Source organism: Pavona decussata, unplaced genomic scaffold (assembly GCF_977016875.1).
Source record: "Pavona decussata unplaced genomic scaffold, jaPavDecu1.1 SCAFFOLD_134, whole genome shotgun sequence".
Classification (NCBI taxonomy): domain Eukaryota; kingdom Metazoa; phylum Cnidaria; class Anthozoa; order Scleractinia; family Agariciidae; genus Pavona; species Pavona decussata.
Genome location: NW_028145547.1, coordinates 4,369,617 through 4,387,500, shown reverse-complemented (window position 1 = coordinate 4,387,500; position 17,884 = coordinate 4,369,617). Strand labels below are relative to the sequence as shown.

The window sequence follows — 17,884 nt, the reverse complement described above, 5'->3', positions numbered from 1 at the left end:
TCACCCAGGGTAACTCGCTAGTCTCCGGTACCCAAGACCAAGTTTGCTCTCGGGGAAGAGGAGGGGCTAGGAGGGGAAAGGGAAGAGACCTTGCTCGCAGGCTACCCAAGACCATATAAACAGGGCCTTATCTGCTTGTTTTTAGATATTTAATTTTGTTTCAAAAATGTTAACTCCAATTTTATTCGCAAAAGGTAATAGAATCTTAACGGGAAGAAGTGCGTGTCATGAAACAAGTATATTTATTTACTTATTTCATTAAGTAATCACTTCATTCTCTAAGTATATTCTACTCCCTTATTTATATCTTCTTCTTGTCTTACTCTGCCCGCTTCGATTAGCTTTCGCTGCCCACGGTCTAGTGTATTTAGTTAAAGAAGTTGCATTTCTCTGTATTTATACATTTAATGTAATTATAAATTTCATTTGATGTGAGGTCCTTCAAAAGAAAATCCAGGAAAAACAAAAGCTCCAAAACACTGTATGCTACTATAAACGTCCCATAATTCTTCTATATAATAAAAAATTATTAATTCAAGTAACAAAATCTAAGACAAGCCCTTTGCATAGGGCTATTCAGATAATTTTGTTACCATGAACAGATTTGAATCGATTCCTAAAGAACTTGAAACACTAAAATTTAGATGTTAATATTATTGGAGATTTGATTTGAAAGAGCCTTCAGCAATGTGTACCAATACATCAAACTCCTACACCTACAACAATGAGCACGTCCATCACCTAATTCGTTTTTAACAAATCATCCCCTGTTCTGTCTGACTGCTGTGATTACTGCCTTACCTGGATGTCAGAAAAGTTACTATGCCTATCCAAGCCCAGAAGTAAAAACAAGTATGTGTTTTAAATTTTTTATCCAATAAGTTTCAGAAAAAAATGATGTTGTGATCAAGCTAAAACTGAATAACCAGTACCCAAATAGGGTCTCGTGAACTACGTGCCTTAGAGCTGGTTTTTACTTGTGAAACAAGCATAAGTGCTAACAAAAACTACCACACTAGATATATGTTACTCATCCTCTAGGGTCTCAAAGGTTTTTCGGGCTCCAGGGCGACCTGTACCGTTTGTAACGTCTTACATGTTTGGTCATAAACGAACAGAACAACGCTCCCAACCCTAGAAAAATTTAACCGCAACCGTCAGAAAAGCAATTATTAAAACAGTTTCAAGGTCTTTCAAATATTGCTATCATCTCAGACTTCTGGCTCTCTCAACTGGTAAACGAGTTCCTATGTTCCCAAATATACACACTTTATGGTCTGTTCTACTTAATTTACGTCTTAACTGACATCACAACTAATTTCCGTCTGAAGTACTTCTGGTTTCAAAATATTAATGATGTACTACATCAACAACGTTTTTCTGACCCCAAAACAACCTCCAGAACACAATTGTTAATATTATTATTAACTCATGGAAAAAATTTTCCCTTGATAACCCTCAACGCAACACCTATTGAGACCTTCCTATCAGGATCCAGTGAAAATAGAGCTTTGAAAGGTTTTAAAAACTGCAAAAGCCGTGAACAAAGATCCTGCTTGCTTGTACGTTGGATCTCACAGGAGATCTAATCAGCCAAACTTGAAAAATAGACGATGAGAAGTCCAAAGACTACTGCAAAGCTGACACAACGTAATATATTTTAAAACCTGAAGAAGGCTGGTTTGGCCAGCCGAAATATTGTTTTAAAATATATTACGTTGTGTCAGCTTTGCAGTAGTCTTTGGATTTCTCATCGTCTTTGAAAGGTGCACGTCTACTGGGTTCCAGGGCTCTGGGCAGTGAAAAATGCAGAGCTCGATCTGATCTTACAGACTCGAGGGGCTAGGACTCCATGGCCTTATTCCAGGGCTCCATTTAGGCAGATCGAACCAGCCTCTACACAAGACGCCCTTTTGGACCCTGGATATTAAAATAATAATCAGTTTTAAAAACACTTGTCCTAGTCTACGTATGTTGCTTGTGCTGATGGTTTTAAAAGAGCTTTCAATCTGTTGTGAAAAGAAATAAATTAAAGTAGTACTTCGGTTTCTTACACAGTCAAAAGCTACTGTTGCATTGATTAAGATCGTGTTTGTCTGTTGGTTTGTTTTTTCGTTGTAAATATCGAAATTGACAAAACGCCTTTAAAAGATGAAGAAAGTTACGCGAGATTGTTCTTTGAACTACGCACTTTCAGGTATGTTTTTCGTTTTTATTTTCATAGTGCCTGGATCAAGGATCCGCTTGCCAGTGTTGCAAGGTTAGTGATTAATTCCATGAGCCGGGTTGTTCGAAAGCCGATTGATGCTAATCCACGATTAAAAGTTAACTGAGGTTTTTTATCTCGCTCATTAAATATTATTTTAAAGGCTCATTTTAATCTAATGGTAAAGAAAAGTCTAAGGCAAAACTGAGGGACAAAAATCTTTTGGACGAATCCTTACGGATTAGTAAATATACTTGAATCAAAGTTCACGTTAACCCAGGATTAGCTTAATCGGACTTTGAACAACTGGGCCCCCAGTATTCTTTAGCTATAAGTGATAAATGTTAATTGAATGTTACGGCAAGTCACAGGTAAAATAGCAGCTCACTGCGCTTCCTCTGCTGGCTTGAGCAAGGGCTACACAATGTAACCACATGCACGACTTGCAAGATCTGAGATGGCAAGAAACCATAGATTGGTAATAAATTTAAGAAAAACACGGCACTCCTGAGTTTTACAGACATGTTTAGGCAGTTGCCTCTGCCATCTTCTTTTATCCAGACCAGATTAGTAATAAAATTTGTGTTCATCATCGCAGGGCGCAAGGCAGCTATTAGTGATAAATTTCCATATCTTATCTCTAAACTGGAACTTATTTTAGCGTCTGGTGAAGCCTTATCTTAATTCAAGTCTCCTGGTTTGACCCAAATGTCTCCTGGGGGTTCGAATGGTATCAGCTTTAAGCGAAAAAAAAAATTCCCGGGCTCCGATATTTGGTATTAAGGCCTGGTCACAGGTATTTGTCTAGAAATAGGAGTTTAATAATATTCGATCATTATTTATCTGACCATGAGATAAAAAAGCTTAAACAAAAATTGGTACACAGGAAAATCGTTTTTCGTGAACATTATTTGATATTTGGTAGACGAGTCGGAGTGTTGGCCAATATAGTTCACCAATAACATGTCATATGACGTTTCCTAAATATCCTAAAGGCCTTCTTCTTCTTCTTCTTCTTCTTCTTCTTCTTCTTCTTCTTCTTCTTCTTCTTCTTCTTCTTCTTCTTCTTCTTCTTCTTCTTCTTCTTCTTCTTCTTCTTCTTCTTCTTCTTCTTCTTCGTCGTCTTCTTCTTCTTCTTCTTCTTCTTCTTCTTCTTCTTCTTCTTCTTCTTCTTCTTCTTCGTCTTCTTCTTCTTCTTCTTCTTCTTCTTCTTCTTCTTCTTCTTCTTCTTCTTCGTCTTCTTCTTCTTCTTCTTCTTCTTCTTCTTCTTCTTCTTCTTCTTCTTCTTCGTCTTCTTCTTCTTCTTCTTCTTCTTCTTCTTCTTCTTCTTCTTCTTCTCATTCTATATCTCATTCTACATTTGGCACGGATATTCATTCGTATTTTGTTTATTTATTTATTTTATTTATTTATTTACTTATTTATTTATTTATTATTTATTTATTTATTTGTTTGTTTATTTTAGCTATTGCTGAGCAAATTCGTGTTGTACTGTTGGAATAAATGTCCTATTCTAAGAACGTGTAAGTCTGAAATAATGGAGCATTTCCATACAACTATTTCTACCAGCAATCAAGAAAAACTGATGAAAACTCACAAATAGTTAGGAAGAAGTTGCCGATTTCCACTGTTTTTACGGTCACCAAGGACACAAGTGATGGATCAGAAAACCAACTCTGTATATTGTGTGTTAAAGATACAACTGAACTCATAAACTTTCTGTTGAGCGTTAGCCTTGGTAAGGAAATGGGAAACCGCAGAGGCAAATAAAACAAATATCCGACCTTCAGTTCAGTTCTGTTCAGTTTATTGTTTTGCCATACGTTGTACAAAAGCAAGGCGGGGAAGCCCAAGGGAAGCCACCGGGCTTATCAGGGATGGGCTCCCTCAGTTAAGTAATTACGCGGGATGACGTAGTCAGCCAGCGTCTTAAATTTGGGACCACATTCCTTTCGTCGTCCTGGGAGTAAAAAATTGCCTTGTTTTTTAACTTTCCCGTATCCCGTGCCCGTCCCGAAAGAATTGTGTGACTTTTATTGGTTGCAACTTCGAATCACGCGCAAGTCAGGTCGGATTGCACCATAAATGTTCCGATATTTGGTATTAAGGCCTGGTCACAGGATTTTGTCAAGAAATAGGAGTTTAATAATATTCGATCATTATTTATCTGACCATGAGATAAAAAAGCTTAAACAAAAATTGGTACACAGGAAAATCGTTTTTCGTGAACATTATTTGATATTTGGTAGACGAGTCGGAGTGTTGCCCAATATAGTTCAAACAACAAAGACCTGTTGTTGTTGTTTTTTTAACCTACCTTTTAACTTGCCTTTCCCTTCTAAGGAAAAAATAGGTCCAACGGTTTTACGCGTATATTGTTACAGAAAAATCCACTGTTTTAATAATTTTTTAAAACTGAATCGGTTATTACAAAGCGTGACAATGTAATATTAACAATTTTCGATCGGTCTCATTGAGTCTTAGTTTTTTTTGCAAATTACCGAGATAAGAAACTAAAACACGATACACATTGCGTAATATGAATGACAACCTTTATTGCGAAATACAACAGGTTTTCCAAGGGCAAGGTTGTTAGAAAAAAAGTGACAGCACACGTGCAGAGTTTAATGTTCTCTTCGAACATTGCGCATCATAATTAGAACAAGCAGAGTTTCTGCGCCATTTATCTCCCTTGGTCTTTCATATCGCCGAAGTCTAAATAAATAAAGTCATTAAAATGAAATTTCCTTTTGGCAGCTCTTGAATTATGCAAAGCTCATACTGAGACGCCAATAAATGTAGTGAGAGAGTCAATGTAAAGGTCGCACAGCAATAAAGTGAAGATTAATTTCAACTTCAATAACTAGTCATAGATCCGGCCAAAAACACCAAATTATCACAACGTCAAACAAAGGATCAGTTGCTAGTTAAGCCCTTGGTCCGGAGAAAAAAAATGAGGACGGTCTGGCCATCACGTAGCTTTCAACTTAGAGAGTTACGCAGCTACCAGAATCAAATATGCTCTTGATTGCAAAATACTTCGGAAACTGTGTTCTTTTTTTAAAGTCCCACCGCCGGGCTGTGTCCTTGGTGTGTAAGATAGATACTGCGAAAGCGACGAACAGCATCGGCGTTGGGCAGCTGTTCTCTTTCCAGTTTCTAGTTAATATGCTGTGGAATTAAGATGGCTCCAGATTATGAGACTGAACGGAGACCTTAATCTGTATTTTTAACAACTTTTATCGTCAACCGGAAAACTGGGTCAGTAGATTTCCGGGAACTTTGTCATGGAGGGTCATAAATCACCCAATGGGTTAAAATCAGAAAACGAAATCGATGAATGAAGGAAAATTAAACCGAACTGAACATCGGTTTCTTATAATTTTTTTGATTGTATTTTTATTTTTCAATTAAACGATGGGCCTCAAGTTAACCTGCGTCGACTGCAAACCGACACAATTGAGTCTACTGGGCCTGGAGTTTATTCAAGACCCAGTATTTTTTTATTCATCCATTATGATGACTGACTGCTCGCATATTATATTTGTTATTGGTATCACGATGACTGATGAATAGCTAGAGTTGACTCAATACCCTGATTCCTCACAAATTTCTCTGGACGAATATTGGACACAGACGAAGTCGGTGTCATTTTAACGTAGCTTATCAAACACAAAATTAACATTCAGTGAGTACAACTGTCAAAACCGGAGCCAAACAATGTCGCGTTCATTTCACGTTTTTTTTTTTAATGGAGACCCCGAGGGGGAAAATGCAGATTAAACTTTTGAGAGTCAACCTTAATTTAAGACATGTTCTCATCTTGATCGCCGCTGGGAGAGTTACCCCTTTCATGCGTTTTCGGATCTTTTTCATTTTCCCAGTTTCTTACTGTTGATTACTGTCGTTGTAGTTTTTTAATCCTTTACCGCCAAGAAAATTCATCATGAATTTATGTATTAAGCATTGCTGAATGCAAAAGCCTGTTGTTAAGAAATATGGAGGTCATTCCAGATAACAGAACAAATGAATTTTATCATCCACTGAAACCAAGTTGCTAGACGACGATAGCGGTGTCGCTTTATTGACGGTAATCTTTTCTTCACGTCGTGGAGGCGACAAGGACTTGCTGAAGAACTTGCTGAGAGAATGAGAACATACGTCCAAAGAAAACTGAAGGAAGCAAATGTACGCAAAATCTGATTTCACCAGTATCTTGAGCGATGCTTTCCATTCACAAATTGACTATCATTGTTTGGCGTTTTCACGTCTTCTGATAATTCCAGTTATTAGTTCATTTTGACGTCTTTCAGTTACAGACATTTTCCAAAGTGGTTATAAACCGCCATTTTGAAATAAACGACGACTGAGAAACACGATTTTTGCGTGTGAAAACAACGAAAACGACATGTCAAGGAAATTCCTCATATTTTGACATCTAAAAAATATGTCGATTTTACAGTAAAGACGACGGGTAAAGGATTTTTGTGTTAAAATTTACTGGATTTTGGCAGGCTAGAGCGTGCAATCAAGTTTTTTTCCGTACACCTGTCTTTAATACCCTGTCAAATCCTGTGAGAAAAATTTACAGTAAATGTCTGGGGAATTTAAAATGTGAATTCACTGTTTCAAGCCAAGCTGCATTCTACAGAAAAATGTTTAATCTGGACTCATAAGTTTACAATTGACAATGTTGTTTATATTTTAAATTTATGGAAAGTAGGTGACATGTACGGGCTCTAGGCAGGTTTTTCGTGATATTGAAACATTGTATTTCATGTCATATTGGCCCTTTTAGGAACAGTCAAATCTAACGGTTTTTTTTTATTATTATCATTATTTCCGTGTCAAAATACATACCCATTTGGCAATTTCATTGAGTCAGACCTGGAAGAACTTTAGACACGACCGTCTTACATAACCGTGTAGTTGTTCATTGTAGGTTGTTGTTCATGTTCTGAGGTCATTACAAGTTTATGATATTAATGCAGGACTTCCACGCTGTTCAATGCTTTCTTGCAATTTTCGACTTTAAATCAGTGAACTTCCAGTGAATATTTGCGAGTTGAATTGTAGATTCCCAGTGCTTAGTTTGAGCGACCGAAGCACGAAGCATCATGACGTTCGGGCCAGTTCTTGTGGCTGACGTTTTATTAGCGAAACATGCATATTCGATGCATATGATTTCGGTCAGTCGACACATGCAGACGTTAGTATAGATTTTCAGTCTCTGCAGTTATATCAAATCAATCTCAGAGTGAGACGAGTCTTACCTGGTCCATTCATATGGCTTCAGGGCTTAATGTGTTTGTAATTATCTTCACTCAGAGGGAGCAACCTTCCGTATAATGATTATTTCAGCGCCGAGTGAAGTTGATCCATAGGTTTATTTATTGATTTTGTCAGCACTGATGGCTAAAACAATTTCTGAGCTGTAAAGTCAGAACCTGAAAAAAATAGAACAGAGCAGCATTAAAACTGTTAAAAGTTGAATGCTTATTTTTATTTTTATTTTTTCATTTTGTCTGAAAAATATGAAGACTTGTTGAAGCCGAACGAATCTTACCCCAGACATTCATTTCAGAATTGTTATGAAAAAAGGGTACAGTTTTATTTGTCGAAATGACCCGGCCTCAAAACGTTCGCGATAATAACAACTCTTTCCTTTTATTTTAGGAGGGACAAAATGTGGTTTTAGTGTTTCGAGTAAGACTGGATTCCAAAAATTTTGCTGGGACTTCAAGGCGGCTATCGGAACAGATCTAGTCAACTATATAAAGCTAGTTTACATCGCTGATACCCTTAAACCACAACAAGAAACGAAATTGTTAACCATTTTGCACATAATTCTTGTTGAGTACCCCAGTTGATTATTTACAAAATATGAATAGTTGTAGTTCTCGAAAGTCAGCGTGGATTCTTTTTTTGTTTTTCGGATATTTATTAAATATCCTTTTTACAGTTTGCTCTTCTTTATTCTTTTTATTATCATTATTCATTGACTGTAGAAAACAAACCCTGCGGCATAGCTTCTAAACTAAAAAGTTTATGAACGATTAAAAACGAATTCATATAATATGGGAAGACGGGTCCGGAAGCGATCCAACCGCAGCCGAGCAGAGGTGGTCGGGGGAAGCTGTAAAAATTAATGTCGATAGCTAAATTCACAAAAAAGGAGAGAGAGAGAGAGAACAAACCTTAAAGTTTAGCCATAATAAGACTGGCGCAATTCAGTATTTATCGCTCTAAATCAAAAGAAAAATGGATTTTTAATTTTGATTCTACGAAAACGGGAAACGCTTCCCCACTTGCTGTTTGATGAGCTTGATTCAACTGAAAATCCGCTTGCGACATCTTACTGATTTATTTGTATTCTAAGCAAACTTCGCATTCAAGTTACTATGAAAATTCCCGTGTCGTTTATAAAGATTACCGTGTCGAGTGGGGATGTCATCTTGTCATCTTGCAGGGTCGCCGACAATATTGCTCGCAGTAAAATGTCTGTTGGTGGATCGATTGTTGAAAAGAAAAAGAAAACTCTCAAAAAGTCAAACTGCAAACAACGAATTTACCAGGGGGCCCCAGGCTGGGAGGCGACACATGTGGTAGCTAAATTACGAGCTATGAGAGGTGGTCGCATTATTTTGAGAGCGGTTTATGATGACAAAAAGAGTTTGTTTGTATAAGGTTCATTCAGATATAGCCGACACAGAGCTGGGTGAATCTCCTTTGAATCAGCGGTCCCAACTCAAACGGTTAAATATATATTTCATGAAAATAAATGAATGGGTTTCGCATCAGTTGCACCATGCTATGCCTTCCAAAGAATGCTTCCTTTATTAATCAAAGGTTAAAAATTTCCGTTTGAAAATAGAAGATAAGGAAAGACAATCTCAAGGTCATACGTTTTATAGGAGTTACTACAGCAAACTCTGTTTTTAAGAAAGGTGCACTTCTTCAACAAAACAATGTTGTAGATGATTACATGTATTTAATATCAACGTAGAATGAGCGATATCCAAAATACACACGAATTGGAAGCAATTTCAACATTGGTTTAAAAACTAGTACACTAGTGTACTGTTCCTATCAATGCTTGTTGAAGAAAATTAGTTCTCCATGACCGTGTGCGGTTTCAGTGAGATAAAATCTTGTGATTATTCCTGTGACATTTTCGCAAAAATACTTTACAAATTTTAATTAATAATCAGCACTTCGCCGACAAAAGATCAGGACTATTAAAAAAATTTTCAAGTGATTTCTTGTTGCCCATTTTTTGCCGTCAAGCGAAGATAATTATGGTTTAATCCCATGATTTCTTGGAGTTTTTTTTCTTTTATGTGTCGAAGTCACCTCTATCGATGCGCTTTAAGAGGAGACTGAGAACTTTTAAGGTTTACCATGTTGGTTGCGATTTTTTTTTTTTTTTTTTTTTGTGGTTTTTCGTTTTGCCGAAGGTTAAAAGCATTTCTTAATTTTTCGAGATCTTTTGTCTGTGTACGTACACGGCAAAGTGTAATTAGAAATTCGAATCAAGTTTAGTTTAAAAGGTACTCCATTATTTCGAAATTTTCATGTATCAGTTAGGGGCCATCGACATTTCCATCCGGTGAATGCCCTAACGGCTTTTGAATATGGAAATGTCCGGATTTACGAGCAACAAACCACAGTGAGGCAGATATAATTTAAATCTTCATTAAAATAAAAGAAGTATATAAAAATAATTTGGATAAGCAGCTCTTATTCCCTACCGTAAAGTATGAATGATTGTTTATATTTTGCTATCCAAAACGCATATTTTTTAAGTGGACATGTTTTTTCCTATTTGACAGCAGGTAAGATTTAATACAATCGGCTCTTCCCCGTGTAAATGTCCCCGAGCAAAAGATAATGGACACACTTTCAATCAATCTTCGACACCTGCCTGTTTTAATGGTGTTTAGAGATAAGAAAATGAAAAGTCATTAATTAAGAGATGAAAAGTTGGAAACCTCTGCAGCTTCTTTGCCGGACGCGTTTAATGACGCTTGTTTCCCTCCAACGCGGATGTCTTAACAGAGCTCGTTGCCTTAAACGAACGTCTTTTCGAGTTTCACACAGAATTTAATATTACATCGACTTGGACTCTTCGGGACTAGCGGTAAAATGAACACCACCGACTCTAACAGGACGATGTCAGATTGCGCTTCACCGAAATGCCTGTTTTCATTTGAAGAGAGAGTGGTCATCATTTTCTTCTTTACCTTGGTTTTCCTTCCTTCCCTTGTTGGCAACTGTGTCTTCTTTTCCGTTATATTACGCCACAGACGACTTCGGCGGAGCTCGACCAACTTTTCCATTCTGAGTCTCAGCTTTGCGAATATTCTAATCACGTTGTTCTGCATTCCTGTCTTCGTTATTCATCTTTTCATCATGGGAAAGTGGGTATTTGGTCTAATTGCCTGCAAACTGGTCATTTTCGTGGAAAACGTGGCCACAAATGCTGCTGTTTTTACCCTGGTGATCATTGGCGTCGAGAAGTTCTTGGTCGTTCACTTTCCGTTCCATGTGCGTTCCCAGCGAACTAAAGTTCGTTACTTGGTCCTTGGCGGTTGGATTATTGGAATTATTCAGTCTTCGGTGTACTTGAGTTACAAAACAGTTAAAGAGTTTGAAGGAATCCCTTTTTGCATAGAAGTTTGGCCATCTTTCAAGACCCGGCAGGTATTCATTGTTTTTCAGGCAGTTGCTTTGCGTTTCGTCCCTCTAAGCTTTATGATATGCCTCCACATCGTGACCATCTTGAAGATCAAGGCGAGATTGCAGTATCGCCGTGCCAAGGAACAGGATGATATCATGTCCATCTCATACATGGTGCAAGTCAATCCTTCGGCCCTGAAAACCAGAAAAAAGGCTGTTGTAATGCTCGTGGTTGTTGTCATCGCTTCTGCATGGACGCTTTTTCCTTTTAATGGCCTTTTGTGCTGGAGAATGTTGGCTAGTCCCGAAACGCTTCCAGACCCATACCCTACCAATGTCGCCTACATCGTGACAATGTGGCTGGTCTTCTTCAATAGCGCCTGCCATCCTATCATCTTCGGTCTCATGAGCTCAGAGTATCGCAAAGTAGCAAGAAGGACATTGTCATGGAAATCACCGGCTTCAACTCGAACTCGATCGAGTATAAAGAGACAGAACAGAGAGGAGCCAATGATCTTGACTGCACAGGTTGGCAATTGTCCTTCAGGATCCGCCTAAAGAAAACACAAGTGTCCCTTACCAGAGGAACTCAACTTTTCAGTTATTTTTATTTCACAGCGAATTGAGCGATGAAACTTCAGTTCGCAACTTTAACACAAAATGGGAAATTCCGCGACGTTTCGAACTGAAACGATGCACAAAACTCTAGCACCTTGCTTCGTGTGTTTTGGATGTTGTTATTACTTTTTGTGTATTGGAAAGGGATCCTACTGTTCAGTGTAAACCCAGGACAAGCGCAAGGTAATGTTTCAGTGTCGTGTTTACGCAAATGTGGATGTTATGTTTTGTTGCCCACCATTTTTTTTTATTCGAAAGACCTAAAAAATTATCATTTGGCTTGTTGTATACCGATTACGAAAAAGAGCTTACTGATTATAGGAAGTTAAGACTAGGATAGCTTCGCTGTCAAACGTAGGCAAGGAAGTTGATTAATCAAACCAATTAGTCTTCTCATGTTTTAACATGGGAGAAACTTCCAAACTACACTTCTACACCATGCATAGCTTATGTCAACTAGGCGTTGAAGTTATGGTTACCTTTTTAATCAAAATTGTTTTCTTTGAACATTTTCGTGGCAGCTAATACCCTGTCAGTACGTCAATAAATTAGGCCAATGTCATTGACGGCAATTAATTATACTAACTTTTATGCAACAACGAAAAACAATTGAAATATCTCAGGTACAATAAAAGCTCTTTGGCGGCATTCTTTCTTAATGTCAAGGCTTTGAATGGTGGCTTTACTGTGCATTAGTTTATCGTAAAACAACAAGGATCGACTGTGTTGTTTTAACAACGCCGCTTGCCTTTAGATTCGACAACCTAGAATCATGTTAAGCACGTCTTAACCCTAAGTATCGAAAGTATAGGAGATTAAAGGATTATTTGCCGCGCGCGGATTTTAAGGAATTAGAATAGATCTGTTAGCTGTTAAACGTGAAAATATTCAAAATCCAACGATAAAAATCGCGACTGGATAAAAAACAAACGAGGCGGAGCTCTGTGCCTTGTCAGGAAAGAGATAAACGGTTCTGCTTCTAATAAAAAATCTTTTTTTAGACTTTCTCACTTTTGATCATCGGCGCTGTTTTACGGATTTTATATTCATTTGTTTTCTGTTTTACTTTTTGCGTTGTTTAACGTTTTAAATCGTTTTAAGGCACTTCATCTCGTGGTGAAAGTTTGAATTTCGGTTAGGACAAACAAACGAAAAACACCTCAAAAGTGTCACGGTCGTAATAAAGACAAGTTTCTAAATAATTAATGGCAAAATAAATGCAATTGGTCGTTGTACCTGAAAAATACTGGTTAGTGGAATTCAAAGTTTCAGGTGCTAATTGTTTTACTGCAGAAGTCGCGATCCAGCGCTTTACGCTTTGCAATTGCAAACAAACAATTGTCAAGATTCGAAATTCCCGGACTTACTGATCCGGCATCACTTAAGGCAAGATAAGATATAGCGCACAAATTTAGAAGTGTTGCTAATTTTAGGCTAAAAGTGCACGTCGCAAATAAATTCAAACCTGATCGGGTGAAAACGTCAACTACCAGCGCCACGATCCCTTAGTTAAATTGGCCACTGATTTTTGTGTCTCTTTGCTTGATGGTTAAATGAGAACTGTTAAGCATTGGTGCAGATTGTTTCAATCTTCTTTTATTTTATCTTCAAGATCTCTCAGTAGAAGTAACAGTGAAAACTACAAAAGTAGGTTTAAAATGGCTGACGACAGTTGATCTCCGAGTTTATTTGACTTGTATATAGAACTATAAATGTATATAATGTAAAATTAATCTTGACACTAGCACTGCTAGCATGGATATAGTCAAAATATCAGGATATATTGCGTCTCTTATCATAAGTAACGGTTGATGGAAAAATATGTTGTTTCAGTTTTGTCCTCAGCTGTTCAATTTCCCGGTGATCGAAATAAAAAGGAATGTTCTTGTGATGCCTTTGATATATTGTGTGGATGCAGATTGCTATTCGGAGCAGTTCCTGATTTTTCCTCTCGTTAATTCCTTTGGGCGAGATTTAATGTACCCTTAGTAGTTCTGATCCGAAGATGTCAGCCTGGAGTGAACTATACTTTTCATGGCACTTAAGATGACAATTAAGATAAAATGACTGAAAACATTTAATATTATAAGATACTTAGCATTAAATGGTGCCTAGTGGTTGAATGGATGGATTTGGAATGATCAGTACCAAATTGAATAAAGCCTCACGGCAAATATTGGCCCTAAGCGCCAGTTGCTACCAGAGTCTGTGGCTGGCCCGGACCGGCTCCGAAATTAAAACCCCGGATCTCTAAATCTTGCGGCAAATGTTTCTCGAGTTTAGCCTGTTTAAACGCCGTTTGTCAGGAATAATTCCCATGTTACATAATACTCCCAGAGCGATTAGATTACTTCAAAGGGCTAAGTGAAGCCGCTTTTGCAATTGCTGTTGTCAGTCCTTTTGCAGCTCCTATTCTTCCACAATAAGCCTTGGGTTCGGCAGGATTGATAGAAATCTGAAGTTTTTGACGAGGGTGTTCCAAAGGCATATGCAACTTCTTAAGTGGTAAAGGATCAACTTAAATGCCTCCTTTCCCACAATAGTATACAGATCGTTTGAACTCTCATGTTGTCATACCCCGGCCGATATGCATAAGTCGTTTAAATTTTGGTCGATAAAAGGAAAAATCAGTATAGAAACACACTCAACACAAGAAATCAATATAAAAAAATTCTCCTAAGTGCATGGTCAATAATATTTTTCTACCTACCACCTAGCAAAATAAACATGTTAATTTTTTAGAGCGAAACCCGCCTAACTCATTAATCATGATGCGATTCAGGTGCTAACCTGCGACTGACTTTCAAAATAAAGGAAAACAAAGCAATGTATACAGTATGCCATATATTTTTTTAGGGTCAAACCCTAAATCATTCCATGTGATATTGTCAGGGCCACCCAACAGTTCATTTCGATGGATATTTGTTCGAACAGCCTATATCTCTCCAGAAATTCGGATTAAGTTGAACAGAAAATCTTCAGGTTTCTTCTGCAAAATATCGTAATACGGGAAACTGACTAAGTTCCTTTCGTTTCCGAAGCGCAAATAGGTCAAAATACGAAAAATACAAAAAATACGAAAAAAGTTTAGCTAGCATTTTCGTAAAACCAACAACAGCTAGTAAATTTAGGGAATAAAATTCCGTTTCCTGAAATTTTCTGCAACTAAAATTTTCAGCTAAAGCATCGGAACAGATCAATCTGTATTGGCTTATAGAGATATATCTTAAAAAGGACACCAAACGATCTGCGGACACAGGAGAACATTTTAAGTATTTTGCGCAAATGTACTCGTGGGCTTTATTGCGCTAACTTCCGAGCCGAAAATAGATCCTGAAGAGTGCCATTCAAAAACATGAGATATTCGAGAGCATTTTAGTTTCCAATATTTGCTTTTTACTATTTTGCAAATTAAACTGTCAATCTTTTTTCGCATTACCAATTTAAATTCTTGTGGGAGAAAAACATTTTGTTCGCCATGCAAAAATACACAAACGAACAAAACATGTTTGTACTTATGCTTAAATAACAAGAACCCCTCAAGGATCTTTGTTTTTACACGATGACGATGACGGGGATTTTTTAAGTAATTTTGGAGAAAACAAATACTTTTGCCCCGGGTTATTTACTAATGTCTTAAAAGTTTCGATTGTAAAGCGGATACGAACCACAACAACAGAAGCCCGCAGTAAACAAAGGCAAAAAACAAGGAAATTTAACGTCAACAATAACAGAGTTAGCGCCGAGAACATTCCCTCAATGACAATTCTGCTCTGAACGTCAAAGTTTAATTCATCAAAATGTCAAACATCTCCTTAACGTCGGAAGGACATGAAATTTGTTTATTTTGTTGGAGATTTTTCAATCAGTGTAATGACGTTCTTTTCTTCCTTTATTTTTTAATAACTCCCTTCGACAGTAAGACAAGTTACGTAACACCCTGGACGTTTCTGTTGATATATAGTTTTCATTTACATCTTCGCTTCCAGAAAATGTGTGGTATGGCCACTCTATTTTTTTTCCATTTCGTGGGTCAAATCGTTAAGTATGACAATATAAATGAAGTGCCTGAGCAGTACTTTTACACTTTTCAGTATTTCCTGTATGTAAACTTGTGAGTCTTTGTTTATATAGACAGAGGCAACCACGCCTAAACGATAACTTTGTCTGTACCGACTGAAGGAAAGTTTAAATGCCACACTGCCCACCCAGAAATCACCAATGGTTGATTGAAAATGTATCGGATGTTTCTTTCGACCCATCGGTAAATGACTCCTGGTCCAAAGCTAATTTTCATTCCAAACAGTTTATTTAAAAATCAACTCACACAACATCTTATGGCGCCGACGGGGAGTAGTGATATTTTTGAACAGTTCTGGGCTATATCGAACGTTTAAAATTACCTAAAATTGTATTGACATCTGACATGACTGAGGGTGGTTGGGCGCAAGAAGTAGTATTCCAGGATTGTTCTTTTCGTCTCTTTAATTCTCAGTTCCTTCTGGATACAAATGACAGCGACAGGAGCCAGAGAACAAGGAACAAAGCGATTGAATTAAACGTCAATACTAACTACATTAGCAACGACATCTCTCGGTAGTGAACATCAAAATGAATTCTTCAAGATGTCAAATATTTCCTTTACGTCGGAAGAACACGAAATTTGTTTACTTTTTCGGAGCTGTTTCAATCGATAAAGTGACATTGAAAATTTTTTTTTAATAATCGTCCCTTTTGATAGTCAGATTATTTACGAGACAACATGCTGAACGCTTCTGTTAAGTATTTTTCTTTTGTTGTACACCCTGCCACATCAAAACCATGATCCGCAGATCGGGTGGTGTTGCTTTAATATTTTCTTTCATGGGCGAGAACGTTAAGGCCCGTCTAAACGGTTTCAACATTTGTGCAACAAATGCAAATTTGCCTAACTTTGGGCAAATGACTTAGATGGACGGAGTGTTCAAAGGGTTTCAACGCCATACAATATTTTCAAGAATAAAGAAAATGTTGAAGCGATGATGAATGAAAGTTTCAACCAATTTAAATTTGGTTCAACACACTTTCAACAAGCCTTCAACATTTTTAGACGCTTTCAACAGTGTTGAAGGACCTCAGTGTTCAAACGCCCCTGACATTTGGTTCAACAAAGTGTTGAACTCATGTTGAAGCAAATGTTGAAACCGTTTATATGGGCCTTTAAGTGTGACGATTCAGATGACACCACAAAAGCAGACATCTTTCAGTATTTTCCTGCGAGACACGTCACCAGAGGCAACAACGAACGTCTTGGTGCTATAACTGAAATGAATTAATTAAAAATATCAGCCCACCCAGACAGCGTGACTGTGTATAAAAATCGCGGGAAAGTGTTTACTTACCGACAAATGACCCTGGCCTGAGGTTTATTCCAAGACTCATAAAACATCTTGAAGAAGAAATATTTTTAATTTTGGTTATTTGTTTGGTAAACAATCTAATACAGCTGGAGGGAGTGGAGTAATCTTTCTCTTTAAATTCCTTTCAACTCCTTCGTTTTTGGAACATAAGTCTCAAAAGTAAAGTATTTACATGAACCAAAGGCAGCCGGCCGACCACACGGTCGGGGTTTAACCCTGAATGGGATGCTTGTCCATCGCAGCATTGCATCCGGCCGGTTGATCAAAGAGTGGATAAATTTATCTCATTAGTCAGGTGTATAAGTAGCTTTCCAGCGCATCAACGCAGGCTCCAACCGATGTATTTTATCTGTTGGATAGCGATTTATACACTTGATAACGTTTTTTTTTTTTACAACTGGGGCCCAGGAGGAAAGAACCAATGTTGAAAAAATCAACCAAGCATCGAGCCCTGACCCTGCTATCTTCGAATGAGAACTGTAAGACCATCGCAACCCACTACACTGCAACCTTGCCACCATTGATTCCAGAATACCTTCCTAAATAACCTTAAAACGATGGAGCAAAGTCTGAAATAGGGTTCAGCTTTTTTAAGACTGTCAGTATACACCAAGCCCCTATCTGGCCCTCTTTTTATTTCTTCTAACAAAACCGACGACCTTATTATCAAGCCAATTGTTTTTAAAACTCAAAGTAATAAACACGAAGCTGAAAATAAAAAAAAAAAACAAGCATTGCGATTCATACTAATAATTTTTAATGTTCATAAAAGCGACACTGAAGCCTGTCGATAATATGGTGACTGGCATGGGGTGTTTTCCTTGTACAGAACAAAAGAAGCCGATCTAATAAGCGAGGTCACGGCTTTGACAAAATTGTAAATTAACGATAAACGCAAGGAACAGTAAGTATTATAACAATGGGGTGACAAAGACTTTATTTATATAAATGCGTTTGATGTTTGACAACGTGAATGAATGGT

At 37.5% G+C, this 17,884-nt stretch overlaps 1 protein-coding gene and 1 long non-coding RNA gene across 2 annotated transcripts in view; both read left to right on the top strand.

Moving 5' to 3' along the window:
- Positions 1 to 2,182: 2,182 nt before the first annotated feature.
- The window catches only part of LOC146467849 (uncharacterized), a 41,226-nt gene continuing 25,524 nt past the window's right edge, over positions 2,183 to 17,884 (top strand). Inside the window, exon 1 of the long non-coding RNA XR_014867641.1 lies at positions 2,183 to 2,260. This is a non-coding gene — a long non-coding RNA (uncharacterized LOC146467849). The remainder of the gene's footprint in view (positions 2,261 to 17,884) is intronic.
- Positions 9,957 to 13,403, top strand: LOC146467852 (galanin receptor 2a-like). The gene has a single exon (XM_085125308.1). The coding sequence runs from the start codon at positions 10,352 to 10,354 to the stop codon at positions 11,441 to 11,443; it is 1,092 nt and encodes a 363-aa protein (XP_084981434.1). The 5' UTR covers positions 9,957 to 10,351; the 3' UTR covers positions 11,444 to 13,403.

What these genes read in the sequence shown, in the direction of transcription:
- LOC146467852 (XM_085125308.1), top strand. Translation starts at nt 10,352, where the DNA reads ATGAACACCACCGACTCTAACAGGACGATGTCAGATTGCGCTTCACCG.